At 38.8% G+C, this 24,099-nt stretch overlaps 1 protein-coding gene across 1 annotated transcript in view; it reads left to right on the top strand.

The window, feature by feature from the left end:
* Positions 1-24,099, top strand: part of Met (MET proto-oncogene, receptor tyrosine kinase) — a 110,603-nt gene that overhangs the window by 5,785 nt on the left and 80,719 nt on the right. Inside the window, exon 2 of the mRNA XM_047560481.1 lies at positions 22,340-23,556. Coding sequence (XP_047416437.1) covers positions 22,354-23,556 — 1,203 coding nt within the window. The 5' untranslated portion in view covers positions 22,340-22,353. The remainder of the gene's footprint in view (positions 1-22,339; positions 23,557-24,099) is intronic.

The following is a 24,099-nucleotide window of genomic DNA, read 5'->3' as shown; positions in this document are numbered from 1 at the left end:
TAAAAACTCAGTGAAATGCCTGGGCTAGCAGCCTTTGGAAGGCCATTGTGTTAGAAAGGAAGATTATGTACTCTATTTCTTCCTACTATTTTAAATGCAAATATAATAATGTCATGAAATAGTTCACAAACTAAGATCAGTGCCCTTTTCCTGTTTTGAAATGATCCTGTGTTCCCCAGTAGTTGGAAATTTGAGAAAGTACCTAAAATCTCAGGTCCAATTTTGAAGTTGAATGTAAAATAAGAAAGAGAAAGAAAGAAAGAAAATCAGTTGGAAATTCAAAAAGTACTTAAATTGTGGATAAGACCAAGAATTTTTAGCTTTTAATATCTTATTGAAAATTCCAGAAGTGCATTAAGAGCTGGAGAGTTTAAACATAGGATAGTCTTTGCAAATCTGAGAGAGAGGTGGAGTAAATTTGTTTAGCAGAGGTAGGTCAAGTCCTTTGGGGACAACTCATGTGGGAAAGAAAAAGCCAACCAAGTTTTGGGTCCAATGGCAACTCAAACTCACTTTAAAAATTAAAAAACAAAAAAATGATTTTTGGCTTTGCTTGGGACCAGTGCATTTTCCTTCTTGAAGTTTTAAACCTAGGGGTCTTTTAAGGGAAATTTAATCCATGTGTTTTTGATTCACTAAATCTTAAGCCATTACCCATAAACTGTATGTCCCTCTGAGCTCTTTGATGTCTTAGAAATCTTTGAAACCATGTAAGGCCCTTTTTTTTTTTTTTTTTTTTTTTTTTTTTTTTTGGTTCCAGAAAAAATAGGAAGTTGGTTTGGTTTTTGCTAAGGGTCAGTAAACAACATCTTCAAAAATCTGAGTTAGGTATAAAATCCTGCAACCATGACAGCATGGATGTTTGAATGAATACTAATGCACTTTTTGATGCGATGTGAAAAAATATAAGTGGTTTTAAAGACTGTGTATGGTGGTATTCAGTCAGAATCATTTCTAACCCCAAGGAAATGATTTGGACACACCTCATCTTTCTATTGCAATATAAAGCCCAAATATTTATCATTCTTTCTTGGTACATAGTAGGTACTCAGTAAATATTTTGTTGGGTGTTAAAATGAATGACTTTTTCTTCTGCCTAGAACCTTCCGGCTAATGTCAGTCTCTCTATTCAATATCAATACCCATCTGTCATGTCTCGGAATGAGACATTTTGAGTTGGTGACCTGTTTCGACAAATTTTAAAAATAAGCCATCTAACTAAATATATGACATTTATTGAAATTCATTTTGTACCACCAAGCAACTGCCTTGCAAAGAGTGCTGAAAATAGGAAGGAATTTCTAAGCTAATTTGATTAAATATTCAGTTGTTACCATATGCTTTCTGAAAATTGATTTTTCCCCTTTTGCTATTCCTGTCATCCTTCCTCCCACCTTGACATGCCTACTGATTGAAAGCTATGCACAGAAAAGGGAAGGTCACTTGCATGCATGTTCATGCAGGCTCAGAAAACGTAATGCTATAATCATAAGTTGCCATAATACAGCAGGGAGGAGAGGGGTATTCAACCATAATAAAGGTGTTGCATTTTGCTCCATATTGCATGGATGACACATCTTTGAACTCTATTGTATGGAGGAAAACACCTTCTTAGAGTAGTCAGATTTCCTGTTAGTGAGTGTGTATTTTCTGGTAACTGGACTTCCCATGTGGACTGTGCACAAACAGGTAGCTTTAAGAGCAGTTGAAATATAGGTGATCGAAGTGCGAGCCTGCATGCTACTGAGACATGGGTGTTGAGATCTTTCTCGCTTATCACATATCCTCAGAAAATCTTTCCTGATCAAAAGTGTGTTGTTTTCGTGTGACATGTGAGGTGACAGAATTTGGCAATTTCTTATAGTTGTGTGAGTTGGGAGGAAGGGTAAATTACCTCATGATGGTCTTTAATCAGAGACTCTCTTTGGTGACCCTGAAGGTTTCACAATACATACATCATTATTAAAGCTTATTCTGACATTTCATTACACATGGACTATATAAGGGAGAAACTTATTTGTACAGCGTAGACATCTTAATTTTTATTTCTATAGTTGGCTGAAACCAGTAGTAGTCATATATCAATGTGTTTGTACACATTCACATTCAGATGATTTTTTTAACTCCAGTTAAAAGATCCCATGCCTCAATAAATGAACAAATATACCTCTTTATTTGTACATTTGGAAAAAGGTATTTCATTTAAGAAAAATTTTCATGATCATACTCATACCACAGATATTAAAAACAGATAATACAGGAAAGACCTGGAGTTTTTGATGAGGTATTGGGTCGGTGAGGTAGAGGGAGGGAATGGTGTGAGAATACATGAAGGGTCAAGGGCATGGCTGCATTCTAAGTCCTGAGTGGTGTCCCAAGAGAATCAGACTGCCTATCTTCTAATTAGGAAAGAGACAGGTTCAAATAGGAAGTAAAGAGAAGCTCTCAGAAAAATGATAGGGCACATGGTAAGCAAAGTCTAGCTTCCCCTCTACCTCTGTCATATGTGGCTGGATTCAGGGAGAAGATGCTATGGTTTGTGTCCCCCAAAATTCATGAGTGGAGAATTTGGTCCCCAGGGTGGTGTTTTTGGGAGACAGAGGTGGACTGTTAAGAGTTGGGTTCTAGTGGGAGGGCCATAGATTGTGGGGTCCTGCCCTCAGAAGGGATTGTGGGACTCCAGGATCTCGGGCTCCTGGCTACATGTGTGAGCACTCACTGTGACACATGCTCTCAACACTGCCATCCACCATTCACCATGAGGTCTCGCCAGAACTGAGCCAGTTTAACCCAAAATTGTGAGCTAAGTCAGCCTTTCTCTATGAAGTTAGCTGCTTCAGGCATTCCACTGTCGTAGCACAAAACTGACTGATTCAATCTTTTCAGTCCTAAATCAGACCTTGTAGTGTGTCCTACCCTCAGCTCCCAGAAAGAAGAGCAGAGTACAACCAGAAGCAGAAACTGCTGAATGTCAGTGGCATATCCTAAGTACTCTATTGTGTACTTTCAGAAACTCCATGTAAAATTACATCTTTAATATGAGGAAGTCATAATATTAAAAGATACATTTATGAATGTTTACATCATTTTCATGACTAAAACTTTTTCAGAATATTTCCTCATTATGATGTATTAATTACTGCAGGGATCAAAACTATGACCTATAAACACCACATCCATAATCAGTTTCCATTGATGTATCACCTGCTGGGGATGTGAACTAACATTTCCTTGAAGATACTGTCTTGAAGCCATTTCTTGGACCTTGACTATACAAAGTTTATGCTAGAGCCTATATAAGAATTACATGTCCATATTCTAAAGACAAATTCACATGGTGATCTAAAGACTGAGGAAACCTCATATCAGGGTTGCCTTCTCTTCCTGTCTTTTTTTAAGCCCCTTAGGTGAGCTGTCAGCTAACTGTTGCTTCATGTGCAGGCAGAATTCCTCCATTGCAGCCAGAGGCCACTGTCTAGTGAGAGCCCATAGGCTAACGACTGTCTAGTTAGGATCAAGCAAACAAATAAAATCCATTTAGGACCTAGGTGAACCTTTGAGTTTAAAATATTACCTTACTATTGTTGTTCTTAAATGAGCATCAAATAGTGTAATATTTAAAGTTTTTTTGAATGACATGAAGCAACAGCCAAAACAGAGATTGTTGACAGAAAAAAAGTTTCCTCCTAACAGAAATGAATATGCATTTTGGACTTTTAAAAAATTCTCTTTCCCTCTTGTCAAAATTAAGAGACTTCTAAATTTTATTTTGGTCTCATTAACACATTACTTGGATTGTTCATTGAAATCTGTACGTCAAGACCCAGTGATTTTAGACATTCTTCTGGTCTTCAAAGAGCTTACTGAAAAAAAAAAGAATAAAGAAAAAAGTTATTTAAATCACCAGAAAAGTGCAAATAAAACCCCAGACAGTTTCATTAATGACAATGAAAGGTGACAGCCCTTGAATCTATGTCATAAGTTGATTAATTACTTTCCAAATGTTATTAAAGATTCTAAATGAATAACTAGATTGGTATTCAGGATGAAGGCTCTCCCACAATTCCTAAATGGGGTTTTAATTTTCAGAGATAGATGATCATTATATCTGATTCATTTCTTAAACATCTTCAGACTGTTGGCATTATTGAAAAGAGAACAGAGTATCTGTTTCAATATGTTTTCTTTCCTTGAAGTTATTCCTTTCAGATTTCAATAAAACTGGTTTTGAAATAAAAATAATCAAATGCTGGCATTTCCTGTTAATAAAGGCCCATAGATCTGATGAATTATGTAAACATTACAAGGAATTTACTACCTAGATCATAATCGTGTAACCATTTAATTTCCAAGTCAGTTAGCTGACTCTGTGTACACTTAATGGGAATGGGCATTGTGCATTCAGATAAAGATTGTTAAAGCAAATTTTTGTTCATGTTTTAGTCATTTCAGCCAATCCATTGCACCTACTTCTCTTACTGGTGAATTGGGTTTCTTGTCTCTAGTCTCATTGTTTTCAAGACTCATTGCAATAACCGCAGACTCTCACCATGTGTCAAAGTTCTCAGATCTCTTTGGCCCCCTTTATTTTCAGTGTAAGATCTCCTCTTGCATTTAGAGAGAAATGGAAGCCCAAATGGTTTCCATGTTGCCCATTATTACCTTCTTGCTTCCATCTCAAAGAATGAAATGGGCTTTTCAACCCGTAGTCCTGGTCCCATTTCCCCCCACATCTTTGGTCATTTTGCTCCATCTATCCTGCCCTCTCTACCCAACCGTCCCAATTTTCAAGTTTCCTTCACTATTTTTCATTAGCCCTTTTACTCAATTTACTGCTGCTTCAAGAAACAAACACAGATGTAAGGCCCGCTGATAGAATCTTCAGTATACAATTACCTAAGTAGTCATTCCTATTTCTCTTATCCTTTAAATTTAAAAAATCTTGAAAATAAATTTCTAACCTGTTTTCTCTACTTTCATTATTCCCATTCATTCCTTAACTCATTTATCTCAAGCAACCAGCCTCTTTCATACATCCAAGAAAGCCTCCTCTCTAATCCCCAGTATCCTTCACATTGCTAACTCTAATGGATATTTGTTTTTATCTCACTTGATTCCTCTGTGGAATAGACTGTATTCCACACTATATATCTTAATCCTCCTTATTGAAAGTTCTTCAGTTTTTGAAAAAAAAATCATATTTTCCTCTTACTACTCTATATTTAATTTTTTTTTCTATCTTTTAGAATAAACGTTGAATATCCTGTCTCTGAAATACTTGGGACCAGAGGTGTTTCAGATTTCCAGATTTTTTCAGATTTTGAAATATTTGCATAGACTTTACCAGTTGAACATCCCCAGTCCCCAAATCCAACAGGCTCTGAAATTCAAAACTGTTTGAGGGCTTTGGCAGTCAGAAATTTTCAAATTTTGGAACATTTTGGACTTGGGATTCTCACATGAGGGATGCTCAGCTTGCATTAAGTTTAGATTCTAATCTTCTGAAGATTCCATCTGAATTCTTCCTTTCCACTCATTGAACACACCTGTGGTTGATCTCACATACTACAATGACTTCAAATACACTAATGGACCTATGGATCCCAAATTGCTATTGTTGCCCCCTCTTTTTCATAGATCACCATCCTTCGGTTATTATATACTTTATAGACACTACTACTTAAGTAACTAGAACGGATACCTCGGAGTTATTAAATAAACTAATTACTTTTGTCCCCAAACTCTTCTCTTCCTATTTTCCTTCCCTTGGTTTATGACATCCAATATAGACATTTTTGAGCCTTCCTCAACATCTCAGTCTCTCCTAGGATCCAAATCCATGTTGAATCATTGCCACATAAATTTTCTTTTTCTATCATCTTTGTAATCTAGTCTTCTCTTTCAATTTATATTGCCAAAATTGTCATTCAGGATCATTCTTTCATATATGAATTCATTCCGTTATCTATTCATTTGACAAATGCTTACCAAGTGCCACATAATGGCAATAACATAGGGGGCTAAAACTGGAGGTTTTAGTCTAGTGGGAGACAAATAAATTGCAGCAAGACAAAGGCTAGTTCATGGGAGGCAGATGTGATATATTAGCACCTGGGAGCTTTCCTGTTCCCATACTAGAAGATGAGAATAAATCAGAGAAGGCTTCCCAGAAGTGGTGTTACCTAAGGTGAAACTTGAAAGAGACTGAGGGTTATCCAGGTGAAAATGAAGACAAGCGTTCCATAACAATGGATCCCCATGTGCTGACATCCAGAGTGTGAGAGCACATGGCTTTCTTCGAGAACTAGAAGAGGGCAGGGTGACTAGTTGGGCAGTGGCAATAGGTAAGACTGGAGAGTCAGACACAAGCTGAGTCATGCATGGCTTTTAAGCTCTGCTCAGGAGATGACCTTTTGTTTTGCAGAGAAATGACATATTGTCAATTTAGAAAAATATCTCTTGTACGTTAGGGAACAGATTATCAAGGCAAGAGTAGAGAAGGAAGACCAGTTAAGATTTTGACAGCAGTGATGCTGCCTTGAATGATGGAAATGGAAGCAGATGGACAGATCTCAAACACCTGGAGGTGGAAGTCAAGGAAAACATCCTGGAAATTTGAGAAATGTTAAGCACTGCATTAATTGACTTTTTGTCACTGTGACCAAATACCTAACATGAACAACTTAGAGGGAAAGATTTACTTGGGCTTATGGTTGTAGAGGATTCTGTCCATTGTTGGCCATCTCCATTACTCTGGAACTGAGATGAGGCAGAACATCATGGCAGAAGGACGTAGCTGAGGAATGTTGATTAGTTCATGGCAGTCACTGGGAAGCAGAGAGAGAGAGAGAGAGAGAGAGAGAAGGGGTTGGAGAGAAGATAAACCCTTTCAAGGTATGCCCCAGTGACTTTTCTCCAACTAGTTCTGTCTTCCAGTAGTTCATTCAGCCATCAGTGGATTAATCCACGTGGGAGGTCAGAGCTTTCATGATGCAGTCACTTCCCCAAAACCTAAGTTCTGAACACACGTGACTTTGAGGACATTCCGGATTCAAACCACAACAGGCACTGAGATAGGATACAGAGTGGAAGAGCAGTTTCATGATTGTAGAGGGAGGTGCCAGAGGGATACCCAGTGGCTCCTTTGTCTCATCCTCTTCTCGCCAGTTTGTTAGCTTTGGTAGCCCCAGAATTGAGTTCTCTTTCATTCTCCACACACTTTTCTCTGGTGGCCTCATCCACTCACAGATCTTTTCATTATCTATATGTTGACAATTTTTTAATTTAAATCACTAGACCAGACTTTTCTCCTTGACTGTAGGACTTTCACATCCCACTCCATGCCTGCATCTCCCCTTGGCTGCTAAAACGATATTTCAACCCTGAAGAAAATTAAACTGGTCTCACTCAACTCACCAAACCTTTAGTCTTCTCAAACCCTATTGATTGCTCCATGCACCAACTTCTCCATGCCAATAACTGGCATAGCCATTCTACTTATTATAAAATCCAAAATCCTTGGAGTATTCTTGGTTCCCTTTTCTTCTCTCATGCCTTGTGTCCAAGTCATCAGGAAATCCTATTAGCTCTATCTTCAAAATATAACCAGAATTCAGCCAGTTCTCATCACTCACCCATCCCTTCCTGTCTCAGGCCATAACCACCTCTCACCTAGACTACCTCTGAAGACTGTCAGCTAGCCTTGCTATTTTATATTTGCCATCTCCCACCTTCTGCCACCAGCTGTCTTCTCTCGTACATGGTCAAGGTGATTCCATTCAAACATAGTCATTCCCTTCCTCAATACTCTGCATGGACCCCCCATTTCATGCCAATAAAAGCCTGAATCTCATAGTGGCCTACAGGGTCCTACACACTGTGATTCTTTGGTCCTCTCTAATCTCATCTGTCAGTCACTGTTAGAATTTAGATATTAGGTGTCCCCCCAAAACTCATGTGTGAGACAATGCAAGAAAGTTTAGACTAGGTGAGATGATTGGGTTATGAAAGCCTTAACCTAATCAGTGCATTAATCCCCTGGTAGTGATTAACTGGGTAGTAACTGTAGGCAGGTGGGGTGTGACTGGAGGAGGTGGATCAGTAGGGGCACACCCTTTGGGTTTATATTTTGTCTGTGGTTAGGGGAGCTGTCTCTCCTCCCTCTCTCCCTCTCTCTCTCTCACTCTCTCTCTCCTTTCTAGTTCCATGTCCTAAGTTGCTTTCCTCCACCACACTCTTTGGCCATGATGTTCGGCTACACCGTTGGCCCAGAGTAATGGTGTCAGTCTCTATGGACTGAGACCTCTGAAATTGTGAACCCCAAAGTAAACTTTTCATCCTCTAAATTATTCTTGTCAGGTCTTTTGGTCACAGCGGTGAAAAACTATCTAAAACAGTCACCAAGGTCCAGGTTGACTGGTCCTTTTGTTGAGCCTTAGATACACCAGGAACACTCCCACTTTGGTCTTTCATGCCTCTTCCCAGAAATATCTTTTCATATCTCAGATGACTGAATCCTCCCCTCTTTCAACTTCCCTCAAAAGCCACTTTCCCAGTTTTTAACATGAAGACCTCTTCTCCCCTCCCTCCAGGCACTCCTGATTCCCCAAACCCTACTTTCTTTCCTCCATACTGCTTATCAACTTCTAATCCACTACAGTGCAGTTGACTTATTTTTATTCCTTGTTGTTTAGATCCCCCTGATAACAAGTACATTCCACAAGAGCAGAGGTATTTGCTTTGTTTAGTGATGTTTCCCAAGCACCTAACACATAGTAAGGTCTCAATAAATATTTACCAAATTAATCTTAAGTAGCTTTTAGAGAAGGGATCAGAGATGGCAGATTAGAGAAAGGGTACACTTTCCAGGTGCTCTGAGACTTGGAATTCAGGCAACCGATAGACTGCTTGTCATTGAGGTAGGTGACAGGAAATTCACTATTGGACAGTCAGGGAATTATAGAGACACAAAAATTTGGGTTCTTTGAACAAGGGACAAGAAAGAGTATGTTGAAACCAGACCAATTATAGAAGTGCTACTGAAGAGTTGTTTTCGTCAACTTTTTTGCTGCTATAAATAAAAGACCTGAATGAACAGTTTTAGAGGAAAAAAGGTTTATATGGGGCTCACAGTTTCAGAGGTGTCAGTCCATAGACAGACAGCTCCATTCCTCAAAGCGTGAGGTAAGGCAGAACATCATGGCAGAAGAGTGTAGCAGAGCAAGCAGAGAGAATCCACTCACCAGATAAAAAATATATACTTCAAAGGCACACCCTCAATGCCTACTTCCTCTAGCCACACCCTACCCGCCTTCAGTTACTACTCAGTTAATCCCTATCAGGGGTTTCTTGTGTTGTCTCACATATGAGCTTTCGGGGGACACCTAATATCTAAATCATAACAAGATGGACTTCTTGATAAAATATGAACACACAGATCCAGGCATTTTCATTTTGTTATCACTCTAAATCCTCTTGCCTGGACAGATGCAATAATCTCTATAGCATCTTCTGGCCTCTAGTTCCTTCCCACTTCAATCCACTTACATTGTTACCCAATTGGAATATACATTGCCTATTTCCACATCCTGCTTAAAACCTTCCAGTGACTCCCCACCTGTAGATAAAATACAGAACCCCCAACAGGCACATAAGGCTTTCTGTGGTTCTTTGATGTGACCCAGCCCAAACTTCCAGCTTCATCCACTGCCAGCTCAGCTCACCCAGCCTCTCTGTGAGTTACAGCTCATAGACAGCCTTGCACATTGTCCCCAAGGTGCCTGTATATGGGTTCTCTGCCCAAACGACCCATGCTGGGCCACTCCAGTTACCTTGCATGACTGAGCCCAGGCCATATCTCCTTTCTGAAATCCTCCTTCTACCCCTTCTCTGTCTACGCACTTAGCTCTCCTTTCCTCTGTGCTCCTAAAGTGAATCCTCAGGGCACCCTGAAAGGGTGGTGGGCGGTAGAGACCCTCAGTCAAGGGCAAGACCTAGATTGTTGGAAAAGCTAATTTTTTGTTTTTTAATGGCTTGCCCTCTCCTTGCTCTTCCTATTTCTCTTTCAACCTTTCTTCCCAAGCACACATACACACAAACTGTCCTGATTAATTTTTCATTAAATTCATCAGTTGTGCTGGGCTTGGTGGCATCCACCTGTGATCCTAGTGGCTTGGGAGCCTGACACAGGAGGATCACAAATTCAAAGTCAACCTCAGCAACTTAGCGAGGCCCTAAGCAACTTAATGAGACCCTGTCTCAAAAAACGGGGGGAGATCTGGGAATGGGATTCTGTGGTTAATCTTGGGTTCAATCCCTGGTACCAAACAAACAAACAAACAAAATTATCAGTCATTGTAAATGCAATGCTGAGCATTGCTATTTTAAAGTTGTTCTAACCTTTTAGTTTATTGATTTTTTTTCAAGAATCCAGAGTGTTTACCAAGTTTTAGAAATTGGATTCTGTACTTATTTTTCTGTACTGTCCTATTTTCATGAGAATTGGTTTGCTTGGCAGTCTCTATTTATTTAAAAGTATTTAAAGTTTTGTAGAAAGTTCTGTTTGGCTTCTTGTTTTCTAATGACACACTGATCTCAGCATAGTGCTGTTGATATGTTTTTAAATTACATTCCAACATAATTATATTATGTTCATCCAAGGAGTCCTCTCCTCTACAAACATGGCCAGATTTGTCAGTTCTTTCCATTCATATTTCCTGACCTCTAACAGTTCTTTTCTACTTTGCTTGAAAAAGAAAATGTCTTGGGACTGGGGCTGGGGCTCAGAGGCAGAGCACTTGCCTAGTACTTGTGAGGCACTGGGTTCCATCCTTAGCACTACATTAAAACAAATAAAGGCATGCTGTCCATCTACAACTACAAAAAAATTTTTAAAGAAAAAGAAAATATCTTGTTGACAAAATCTGCCTCCAAAAAGAGAGCCCAGTTCATTTCCACTTTGATTTGTTAGCACTGACTTTCAAAAAACATCTTTAGGTGTAAGCAAAATAAAATTCAGAATTAAGGGGAAATGCTGGCACAAGGAGACACCCCACTCATTGGACCATTCCAGGTTTCAAGACCAGTGCCTGACCTCTGGCACCCTTATGCCTGTCCCTGACTCTCTTTCCCTGGAGGCTGGTTTCCCTTTCTTTATATAATGGCCACCAAAAGAACGGGATCCACTCACTGCTGACATTCCCCCTATACCCATTTAATTCCTGCTTTTGATAACCCCAGAGGAAATTGATCAACCCCTTGCTGAGCACACCTCTCCCATTTGGAACTGTAGCATGTCTTATGCTGAGCACAGTGCAGCCCCTGGGAAGGGAATGTCTGATTCATTAGTGAGTAACTTGCCAACTTCCTCTCCAACTTGTGTCCCTCGGTGTTTCACATTCTGACTATTAAGTCAGGTTTATCTTCTCCAAACCCTGTATTTGAATGCAATGAGAAAAGGTTACAAGATTATTTTATTTTAACCCGCTACATTGATGCATCTCAAATGCAATTTGTGGGTTTGCGCTATTTGTTGCTTCTGTATTAATTGAACAGTCTGCTAGCACTTCTACCCAGTCCAAATTATAAAATTACATTAGGCTGAAAAATAAGAAATGATACTTCCAATTTCAAGCATTTTAGCACTTCCTTAGCAGTGGGGAGGTTCAACCTTCACATTTACAAGGGCAACAAAACATTCTTTTCTGTCCTACAATTTATTAATGGGACAAATGCTTGTCCCGTCAATCAAGGCTCTGACAGTTCAATGAATTTTCAGAACAGTATTTTTGATAAATATGCACAATGGTAAAACAAATGTGCATTTATTCTTCTTTCCCAGAGCTGGGTACTTTCCACCATTCTTGAAAGGACAAAGATGTTTGTTAATAGATTATGAATTTATGAGCGATGATCTTGAGAACATAATGGCATCCTGTTCTTTTTATCTTGACTCTTGTTGTTTCAGGGTTGAACAATGATCTTAATCATATATTACAACTAGAAAATGCACAACCAGCATTTTTTATGTGAAGATTCAGTTGTTTTCAACTTTTAAAATGATTATTAAAAAAAAAAGCATGCAATACTAGATAAGAATCTGAATAAAAGCATTCTCTCTGTCTTCCAAAGACACATCAAATATAGTGTTTTAGACAGCCCTTAGAAAACATTAGTCTTAACACATGGAAATTATGCTAGTGCCAAGTTTGACTTGTTTTCTCCTATAGCTATTTATATTTTAACTTTATAATAAATAAAATATGCAAATCTAGGGGCACTTTTTATGTTTCAGAAATTTCATGCCATATACAGGCTGATACCTAAAGCTGGCTAGAATTTTGAGCTAAAGAAAAAAAGAATCTTTACCCCTTTCACTTTGCTATACCTTTACATGATATTTAAAACCACCTGTCAGGAACAGGTTACTCTGCTAATCACTTTTAAAACAGCATGTTTTAGATAAATATCAGTAAAAACAGGGAAAAAATTATATGTTGTTTGTGATATATATGTGTTACAGAAATCTTAAAAAGCTGTTCTACCCCAAAGATAAATAGGTTTTACCCAAATCTTTTCAATCTGAGTTCTGTTGGGGAAAAAAATGATTATGCCCTTATTGTTCTCTGATTATGTACAAGTAGAACTGCCCTGTAAAATACATTTAGGGTACTTACTTAAACTAAAAAAAAAATTCAGTGTTTGTCTGAAATTCAGATTTCAGATTTCTTGGGGCCTCTGGCATCTTTCTTCCTGAATCTCTGTGGGGATGAGGCTTACTCTTTTAAAGAGATAAAATAATGGTTCCTACTGGTTTTCCTTCCTTAGTATGGGAGGCCCTCGCTGTGGCCTGTCTCATCTTGAAGGACAACTTAAGGACTTCAAGAGCCTAAACAGAGGAAAACCACAATATGGCCAAAGGGTGGGAAATGGCAAGTGACGCTATTTCAACTGTCAGTAGGAGCAGGAAGGTGAAGAAGCAGTCAGCAGGTGTGTGGAGTGGTCTCACCTGGGCCCTGGCCCACTTCCTCATTTTTGTTGAGGGCAGGTAAAAACTGGCTAAAACACAACTTAGGATACATAGAAGCTGTGTTTATCAAATGCCAGGATGTGCTGAAGAAATGGAATGCCAGGGTCTCGTAATTTATCTCTAACCTCTTGGCCAGCCCACAAAGTGTGCACACACAAAAAAAAAAACAAAAAAAACAAAAAGAAACTGACTTTTAGACCCAGAGGATATGAAAATGGCAAGGCCCAGACTCACATCTCACCATGAAGCCCCACTTTCTTGTGAGCTTTTGGGAGAATGTTATGAAACATGTTGTTTAGCTCACAGGTTTTGGATCATTTAATGTGGACGTGCCAAAAGTCCTGAAGATTCCTTTGTGCCCTTGACTCACTGTTAGAAATCATTATCAAGATACTGTCTGGTTGCATTCAAAAGAATTTTTGAAACAGAATATTGTTCTATCTTTCTAAAGTCAACTTAGGCTCTTTTGATGATCATAATAGTGTTAAATCTTTAGGGGTAATCACGCATTCAGCAAAACATGTTTTAATATTTGCTTTCTGAGCAAACCTGTCGTAACATTCACTTTTCAGTTTAGGCTAGATTTAGAGCACAGTTTATCCTACTTTCTCTAAATCAATGGAGTATGCACTCTTTGGAAGCAGAAATTCTCAGTATCTAGACTAGTGCATGGCATGTCATAGGTGCTTACACATATCTGATTAATAGTAGGTGATATAATGTAATATGACTTCAAAACTAATGAGTATTTATACATACAGTACTTTAAATGCCATCAGAACTCTCCTATTGGAATCTTTGTTTCTATAACTTTGTTTTTATGGTCCCATTTTTAAAGCTAATGGAAATAATATAAATGCAGAGAGAGCTAGAAATTTTCCTTAGGATTTCACTCTGGCAAATATTCCTGGAGATTTAGCCATGACTGTTTTTATGGCTGCAATTTCCTTATTATGGAGCCTCAGCCATTTTTCTTTTCCATCATCATAAATCTGTTTTATACACTTAAGAGCAGTATTGAAATATTTTCCACTTTTTATATCTTGACTCTTCACTTAGATACATTATTTTCATCTTGAGATTATGTGATATAAATATTGTAGAAGACTTTGAAATTATATAGTAGGAAAAGATCAGTATGCCGCCTCAGAAATCTTAGCTGATAGGTTCCAAGAGCGAAGTGAAACATTTAATTATTCAAGTAAGTAAAGAAACCACCTTGAATATTTTACCCAATTCCTTGAATATTTTACATTAAGTTGCTTTTACACACTCAATTTTGTGTTTAAACTCTCAAGTTTGTAGTATTTTCTCCTGATATTATTTGCCCAGGACTTTTTGAGAAGCACAGAATAATAGAATCATTGTGAAACTGTTGATAAAAAAGAAAGAAGAAGAAAGTTTACTGGCTCCCATTAGCTTAAGACATGATAGGATATAGATGCTCAAACAATAGCATCAAGAGCCTGACTTTCTCCATGTCTGGCCCTCCTGCTGCTTGCATCAGTTTCATGCTCAGGCAGACTTTCCTCACAGAGTGGCAAAGACAGACACCAGACTCTCCAAGGTCACATCATCTTTTCTGCTTGTGATCTCTGATGGAAAGAGGTCCTCTCAGTATCCATACTAAATCCCCCAAATTAAACTGGTTGGCCTTGCTTTGGTCTTGTGTTCACCCCTATCTAGAAGCATCAAGAGAATAGAACTCATTGAAAGGTGAGCCTGATTTGCAAGGTTACCCTGGGGTTGGAAGTAGACCATGTGATTGATTGACAGTACCCTAGACAGGGGATGGAGGGTTTTCAAAAGAGTTGCCAGTAGAAGAGATAGTGATGGGCAGATAAAAATAGATATCCACTAAAATACTTTGCCTTTTGAATAAAACTGTTTCCAGGAAATGCAAATAATTGAAACAGTTCAAATAATCCTCATATATTTTTTAAAAATTAGAAATAATGAGAAGACCTGGATTGCATGTTTAGTACATTTTAGCTAATATTTTATCCTCTTTGAACCTCAGTTTTGTCATCTGAAAGCATAAGACGAATGCTCACCTTAAAATGATTAGAAGAGAAGATGGAACTGACAGTGTCTTATAAGCTATAAAGTTCTTTCTACATAGTTATATACTATGGTTTCTTAAAAAATCAATTTCTAAAGAAAGTAAATTACTTCCATCAAAATTTTGAAAGTCTCCCTCTTAAAAATTTTATTTCCTTATGCTGTGTTTTCTCCTGAGGAATCAGTACTCAAATATAACATACATCTCCTTTGCCCCATGTTTTTATGGATGATGAAAATGACAATGAAAGTAGTGATAGGCACAAGTAGCTCCTCAATGAAGTACTTAGTGTATTACATGCAGCGCTAGATTTCTGGGGAATGAACAGACCAAGGTAAGCTAGTTTAATGAGAAAACTACAAGGAGCTAGATGGCAGATTGTTGAGTGACTGGTTTGAGGGTTAGGTTCTGCTGAAATTCATAGCTTACAGAGCAGTCTTTGTAAAAGGAAATACTCCTAAATGCCAAAAGTTTAATGGCCAGGGTGCCATTGAGATGATCACTCCCAGGAAATGTTTTGTCAGTGAGATTATTTTAACTACCAACTGAAAAGAAATAAAAGAATGTTTTACGAGTGATTCAGTTTCACCTGATACGCGCACAACATTTTAAGAGAATGAATTAGTCAGTCTGTTTGAATCATCTTTACATGTTCTGTTTAGTAAAGAATTCGAAGTTGGTTAAATGGCTAGTACTATTTCAGAAGGAAAGTAGGAAAAAAAAGACAAGCAGAAACAGCAAAAAGACATTCTGTGTTGAAAGCTTGATTCAGGCACATCACAGAAATAAGTGTATCAAGACAAAAATATATAAAGTGAATGTATTTCTGAAGTCATTACCAATATAAATATTAAAATTGCTTGCACAGCCAGATCTGGCACATAAATGGGGAAGAGAAGGTGATATAAGCCAAACGGACAGCACTGGAATAACATGTGATTGTAGAGAAACAGTCTCAAAGATGAAAATTATTAGAGTTGGAAGATATTTTGATGTTCATTAGTTGAACCCAGAAATGCTGGTAAATACTTCAAAGTCATCCTTTTAGGGGAGAAAAAAAAAGTCCTGATTTGTGGTGTTTGTCAATTTCCATGGTGTGGATTTTCCCACCATGGCTGATTTCAAGCTACTACGATGATGTCGCTAAAATATGATGCGTTACTCAGTCTTTCATTGCTGTGACAAATACCTGAGAAAATCAACTTAAGGGAGGAAAGGTTTATTTTGGTTCGTGTGTCTGGCTCATGATTTCAGAGGTTTCAGTCCATAGTCAGCCAACTCCATTACTTTGGGCAGAACATCATGGTAGAAGGTCATGGCAGAGGCAAATGGCTCAGGTCAAGTCAGCCGGGAAGCAGAACGAGAAACCAAGAGAGAAAGGAAGGAACGTGGTACAAGAAATACCCTTCCAGGGCATGCCCCCTGTGATGACCTACATCCTCCAAACGTGCCCCACCACCTATGTTTCCACCACCTCCCAATGGATTAATCCACTGATGAGTTCAGGCCCTCATGGTCTAATCACTTCCCAAAAGCCCCATATCTGAACCTTACTGCAGTGGGGACCAAGCCTTCAATACATGAGACTTTGGGGGAGAGTCCAGATCCAAACTATAACACATGAGTTGGGAAGAGATGCACAAAGTAGTTGTCATGATCCAGTTCAAAGGAACTTAAGCAGATGACTAGTTCAGCACCATCGTTTTGCAAATTAGAAAGCAAATGATGCCAGAAATTGTGCTTTGGGTCTTACAACTAATTAGCTTCACTGCTACAACTACATTTTTTTCCAGTGCTTCACTTCAAGATTGTGAATGCATTAAGAGAAAAGGACTATGATTGATTGGAAAGCTCACCTAACTCTCCTAGCTTGGTTAAATTTGCTGCAGAGGCCTTCCCACATTGAATTAAAACTGTGGTGTGTTTGAGGTCTCACTGACAATTGGAAAGGAATTTATTCATCTTTGTTTCTTCCACATTCTGCACATTTTAGATGCTCAGCAGTGTTTGTTGAAGGAATGAAAGGACAGTAATACTAGAGAACATTTGTTGACCTACTGTGTGTCGGGCATTATTCTTAGTGGTTTCCATGCATGAACTCATTGAATCCACAGAATAACCTCACAAGGGAGGAAGGTACCATAGTCATATTTATATCTCAGAAGAGGAAATGGAGGCTCAGTTACCAAGGCCACATAATGGGATTCAAACCCTGCAACCTGACTCCAGAGACTGCCCTTGACTCCTCAGCTATCACTCAATGAACTCTCAATGTCATCAGAGTACCTAGCTCAGCAACAAAGTAAGTCTTCCTCCACCCCTTAGGAAGGACACAAACATTTCCTAGAGTTCTGATCTGACCAACACATACCTTTGCTAGTAAGGAACGGCCTTAATTAACAAAATGGTCAAAAAAAATGGAGTATTTTATGTGATTAAGTTTTCTCATATCAGAAGTTTAAACAGAACCCATATTTTAAATAAAATCCCTGTTGTTGATAATGGGCCCTAATCCTACTTTTTTTCTTTAATTAAGGTAATTAATTTTAACCTTTCTTTCCTTTCTCAGTATGAAAAATGGCATCATTGTTTGCTATGAGAGAACGAAAAGAAGGTGTAGGAGAACAGGGTACAACCTCCAGTGTGTTTTCTGAAAGGTTTTTTTCCTCAAAAGAATCCTTCTTTCTTGCTGGTTTTCTAAGGCTTTGCCTTCTCACCAAGTGAGATAACAAAAAGTCTACTAGTACTTCCACCTGGATTCTAGCTAATTGAGGCTTAGTACAGTAAGTGACTTATGTACCAACCTTAAGATATGAATCTTATTTTTAAAACATACTTTAATGTGATATCTCAGGTTATTTTTCTAAACTTCATTTTCAAATTCCTTTAAAAAGCCTAAAGAAAAAAGTCATTCACCTTCTGTGCTGTATTAATGGTTAACAACTCACATGCAAATTGGTCATATGTTGTTTTTCTTCCTTTTGGCAGTAATAGTTCATTTATTTTCTTTTATTGTATTCTCTAGAGAAAATATGGTAACCAGTTATTTATTAGGTTAATGTTCCTAATTTTGAGAGATATACTGATATATACCATATTGAGAACGTTTAATTTTTCACCTAACATACTCCTAAGAGAACAACTTGTCCCTAATCCTCCTTTTCTTCTCTTCTTTATTTTCCTCACCAGTACCAAAAATTGTCTAGTACCTTTCAAACCAATTATATAGAAAAAATAACATGTACAACTCCCTACATTTTATAATGGATGAAATCCCTTTTTGATATTTAAAAACAATCTTGGGCTTGGGATATAGCTCAGTTGGTAGAGGGCTTGATGCACATGTACAAGGCCCTAGGTTCAATTCCCAGCACCACAAAAAAAAAAAAAAAAAAAAAAAAAAAGCAATCTTGTGAGAATATTGGACCCTGGGACTAGAAGGTAGGCAAGTGGACTGAAGGCCCAGAGCTGGAGAGGGAAGAACTGCATGAGAGTGCCACAGACCGTCTGCCCTCTGTTCCATCCAGCGTGCTTCCCTGAGAGCTCAGGAAGCTGCTTCAGTTAAGAGGCATTTAAGAGGGATGGATTCCTCCCTGTTAGATGGAATTGAATCCTGGATCTAACTGTGACTTCTGACAAGTTTGCTCACCCACAAGAGGAGGATGAGAATACTTCCTTCTTCACGGGTGTTTTTGAAGAGTAAATCAGAGGGTTTAGCAGAATGCCTGGCATGGGGTAAGCGCTCTCTGCTTGCTATGGTTATTTTTATTTACATTCCAGTTGTTTACCTTACTGAAATTTTGCTTTGCTCTCTGATTCAACTGCAGTTTTCTAGCTTTGCTTGTTCTTCAGAACCTGTGTCCTCAATCAGAATCCCTTGCTTGGACACTGAAGGACGTTGTGTCTTTTACTTGTGCATCTTTCATGAATGTGAAGAGGAAGTCACAGTGCATCATGTCTTATCTTAAAGGAACCCATAAAACTATTCTTTTATTTATTCTTTCCTGAGCACGGTTTGCATGCCCTGCTATAGTTACCCTAAACCTCTTTCCTCCACCCTAAAGTCACTAGTCTCTCCTTTGTGTCCATTACTTTCAGCAAACGATCATGTACTGATTTATTTTTAAAATATTGAAGTCATATCTCTTGTCCCTTGGTGTCCCTGTATTTTCATCTGACTACTCATCCTCTCCTGCTGTCTCAGAAAGAGTGACTTCTCTTATGTTCTGGTGACCTTGGGAGGGCCTCCTTTTCTCTTTCAGAATATTGCTCCAACAATTTTCTCTCTCATTTGTCTCTGGTCCCCAGTTCTCCAGGCTCAACTACCTGCTACTCTCCTGCCCTTACCCTATGCTCTCCACTACCTCTGTGTCTTTGCACAAACTGCTCTGCCCTCTAGAAATTTTCCCTCTGTATCTTCCTTGAACACTCAGCTCTAGTGTCATCTCCTATCTGGATTGTCAGTCTTCCCATGCATTTCCATAACTTTTAACCCATTGCCTCCACCAAGTGACTGGGAGCTTCATGGGGAAGACACAGACACCAACCCAACATTAGTAGAACAAAGGGAAGTCCTACAAATAAGCATATGACTTTCCTACAATTTTGGAATAAACTCCACTTGACCCCGTTAATGGCTTCTGCTTGTTTTTCCTTTGACAAACATTCTACTTCCTTGTCACACATTCCCTTGCACACAACTATTAAATCCATTAAAATTACTCTTTTAAAATCAACAAAGAGCTTCCACATGGACCATATTCTCTTTCCTGAGACCTTCACACAGCTTCTGTGACAATGTGCAATTTCGGCTTTCCATGTCTGTAAGACCTTAACCTTTCTTGACTCCTTCATTAATGTGAATTGGGTTTTTCCCAAGGTTTAGTTCATTTATTGACTCTTTTTGAACCTAGTCCCTTTATGAATATACCCATTCTTGGTTTTAACCATCACCTGTATGCAGACATGTGCAAAATTTCTTTCTATTCTAACAAAGGTCCCAACTATTCCACCAAGATCAATTTAGGATTGTTCATTCCTTCTGGTGCAGCAAAGGCAAATACCTGGCTCTCATGCTTCTACTTGCCCCGTCTCACCCCAAACAGATGTTGTCCCTCCAAATCATGCCCCTTTCCCAGTAAGGACAGCTTCTCTCAGAATCCTTTTCATTTTCCACCTCTAGTCCTTGGCACACGTGCTCTGTCTGGTTAAAACTTTCATTATTTATTTATTCTAGGCAGCTGCCTCCTGATGAATAATGCGAAACCTACTAGTCATTCCTGTAGTAGAACACTGACTCATTTCCCACTAGCATATCAAATTCAACACGTTTAAAATCCGTATCTTTAGCCTAACTTCCTATTGCTGACTACCTTAGTTTTATAATTTGTTCCACTTTTGCCCAGATGACTGCCAATCATCTTTGCCTTCTCTTTTGTACTCTACCCAGTTAGGTGTCTAATCTTATTTATTCTGATATGTCTCTCATTTATCTCTTCCTTCTATTCTTTGGGCTACCACATTGGTCCAACCCTTATTTTTTAATTATGCCTAATAATGGCCAGTCAACTGGTCATCCCATTGCACATTTCTCTCTGCTCTAAACCCCTTGCCTCCAGATCAGTCTTCCTAGAGTCAAACGTTCTTACAACTTTCCAGCTCAGATCCCTTTAGTAGCTTTCTGTTACCTCTTAATGATAGCCCCCGATTCTTAGAAATTTAGTAGAATAAAAGTAATTTTTATTTTGGAGTCAGAAAGATGTGGATTCAAGTTCTGAATACTACCCTTACCTGTTACATGACTTTGAACTTATGTGCTTAATTTTCATTTGCTCATTTATTCAACATATATTTAACATCAGTGGTGTTCCAGGTTCTGTACCAGATATTAGGGATATAGTAATGAGCCAAGCAGATGTTGTCTTTGTTCTGCTGGACCTCACGATATAATGAATTTGTCCCCATTTCTCATAATCCTTCTCCTAAGTGCTTACAGCTTTTGCTTTGTGCTATGTGGGACATTATAATACCATGTAGTGTAATTATCAGCATGCATATGTTACTGCTTAACTAATTTTTAGATTCACTGAAGGTCAGGGACCGTGTTCCATTTTCCATAATACAAGCACAGAGCTACACACATAGCAGTTGCTCAGTTAATTCTGTCGGGGTTTTATAGACCCAAGATTAGTCTTTGGCATAGTAGTCTAGTACCTTTTTAGAGGTTCCCTTTGTCCTGTCAGAATGATGCTCGATAAGAAAGGTAATAGCTGTTTAGTTTCTTCCATTCTAAGGTCTCTCCCTTCCAACGTACTACCCTGCCTCTAGCTGTTTCAAGTAGAACTCACATGCCTAGACCTAAGTCTTTAAAATTTGAGAAACCAATCCAATCATGCTTCCTGGTAGAAATATTGTCCATGTGTGTACAATGGAATGTTAAAAAAATGTTCTTACCAAATAGCTTTTTGACTTGGTAATGAACAATATGCTGTTTTTCCCTGAGAAATAATTCTAGGACTTTAGCTCTGAAGATTCCATTTTATTTTATACAATTTCAGCCTGCTGCTTTTATGTTCCCAGTGATCTTACATTAAGCATTTGTTCATCTAAAACAATAGGTTAACTATAGCCAAATTTTAACCATACCTTTCCTCTGCACACCAGATCCTATAAACAGCATGTGATCATATTGCTTCTAGAATTTATGATTGTTTTCTTCCAAAAGGAAGCTAAATTTAGCCTAGTAATTCTACATGCTCCCAAGGAAACAATGCCTGCTGTGATTTCTAGAATAAATGAATCTGAACCACAGTTCCTTTACTTGACTACCCAAGAAAGTTTAAATATCAACCTAGTCATTAGCCACAGATAGGAAACCACATTAAACAACCAGCAAGGGGTTAAGAAAGAAATATGCTGTGTTTCTTATTTCACTGCTGAATGAGTCTTACTTAGTCGCTGTGTGGACTTTAATACAGAACATTGTTTGCATCGCATAATGGTTCTCTAAAATTACTCGTTCATGGCTTGACTTCCAAAATTAAACTATGTGGAGTCATGTCCAACCGCACAATGCATCTTTATGTGCTGCTAGCTCAAGTTTTTTGTTTTCATCCTATGTACGATTTCCAGTTAGGAAGTGTCATTTCAAAGAGTTTAACTGGGATAGTTTTTTTGTTTTGTTTTCGGTTTTTTCTTCTCTGTTCCTAATGACAACTAACCGGCTTCTCACCTTGAACGTGTTTTGGCAGATCACCTTCACACGATGAAGGTCCCCGCTGTGCTTGCACCTGGCCTCCTTGTGCTGCTGTTCACCTGGGTGCAGAGGAGTGATGGGGAGTGTAAAGAGGCACTAGCGAAGTCCGAGATGAATGTGAACGTGAACTATCAGCTTCCCAACTTCACCGCAGAAACGCCCATCCAGAATGTCGTTCTACATGAGCATCACATTTACCTCGGTGCCACTAACTACATTTATGTCTTAAATGAGAAGGACCTTCAGAAGGTGGCGGAGTACAAGACTGGGCCTGTGCTGGAACACCCGGATTGTCTTCCATGTCAGGACTGCAGCAGCAAAGCCAATTTGTCAGGGGGTGTTTGGAAAGATAACGTCAACATGGCCCTGCTCTTGGACACATACTATGATGACCAACTCATTAGCTGCGGCAGTGTCAACCGAGGGACCTGCCAGCGACACGTCCTTCCACCCCATAATGCTGCTGACATACAGCGGGAGGTCCACTGCATGTTCTCCCCACAAGCAGATGAAGAGCCGGGGCAGTGTCCTGACTGTGTGGTGAGCGCCCTGGGAGCCAAAGTCCTCCTCTCTGAAAAGGAGAGGTTCGTCAACTTCTTTGTGGGCAATACAATAAATTCTTCTTACCTTCCAGATCATTCGTTGCATTCAATATCAGTGAGAAGGCTAAAGGAAACACAAGACGGCTTTAAGTTCTTGACAGATCAGTCCTATATAGATGTTTTGCCTGAGTTCCGAGATTCTTATCCCATTAAGTATGTCCACGCCTTCGAAAGCAATCATTTTATTTACTTTCTGACGGTCCAGAGGGAAACTCTGAATGCTCAGACTTTTCATACCAGAATAATCAGGTTCTGTTCCATGGACTCTGGATTGCATTCCTACATGGAAATGCCTCTGGAGTGTATTCTCACGGAAAAGAGAAGAAAGAGATCCACGAGGGAGGAGGTATTTAATATCCTTCAAGCTGCATATGTCAGTAAGCCTGGGGCCCATCTTGCTAAGCAAATAGGCGCCAACCTAAATGATGACATTCTCTATGGGGTGTTCGCACAGAGTAAGCCAGATTCTGCTGAACCAATGAATCGATCGGCTGTCTGTGCCTTCCCTATCAAATATGTCAATGAATACTTCAACAAGATCGTCAACAAAAACAACGTGAGATGTCTCCAGCATTTTTATGGACCCAATCATGAGCACTGTTTTAATAGGGTAAGTCACACAGATTTCCCTTATATAAATCCTGATGTATAAAGCAGAATGTCAGTCTAGGAAAGGTTCGTGAGGGCTTTCTGTGCTTGGTAAATGATTTTATCCAAATTATGTTTTCCAAGAAAATCAGGAAGTTAAATCTTGATTTACAGTTAAAATCATATCTTAAGAAGTTAGTGTGATAATGAAAACAAAAATATTTTTCACACTTGCAAATTGCATGTCTGCAACACTTTCTTTTACATTGATGATCATTTCGAAATGGTATTTTCACAGGAAGTGTTAAGGAGAGTCTTGGTGCTTTGATTTAAATATAGTAAAACCTAACATCTATACCTCGGGATTTTTCTTGCTGGTCACTTGATCACTTGATGCTAGAGGAAGAGCACCAACCTGGACATCCATTGTGGCCTTGGGCATTCTTGTACTGAACTCAGTTTTGCTTATATGGGCCTGACTGTGCCTTTAAACATAATGACCATGATCAATATGATCATAATTGAACAAATAATATAGCTTGTCCAAAGTTGGACTTTGAAAACA

The sequence above is a fragment of the Sciurus carolinensis genome, chromosome 8, assembly GCF_902686445.1.
Source record: "Sciurus carolinensis chromosome 8, mSciCar1.2, whole genome shotgun sequence".
In the NCBI taxonomy this organism is placed as follows: Eukaryota; Metazoa; Chordata; class Mammalia; order Rodentia; family Sciuridae; genus Sciurus; species Sciurus carolinensis.
Note: the sequence above shows the minus strand (reverse complement) of the source record. Positions and strands in the feature narration are given on the sequence as shown.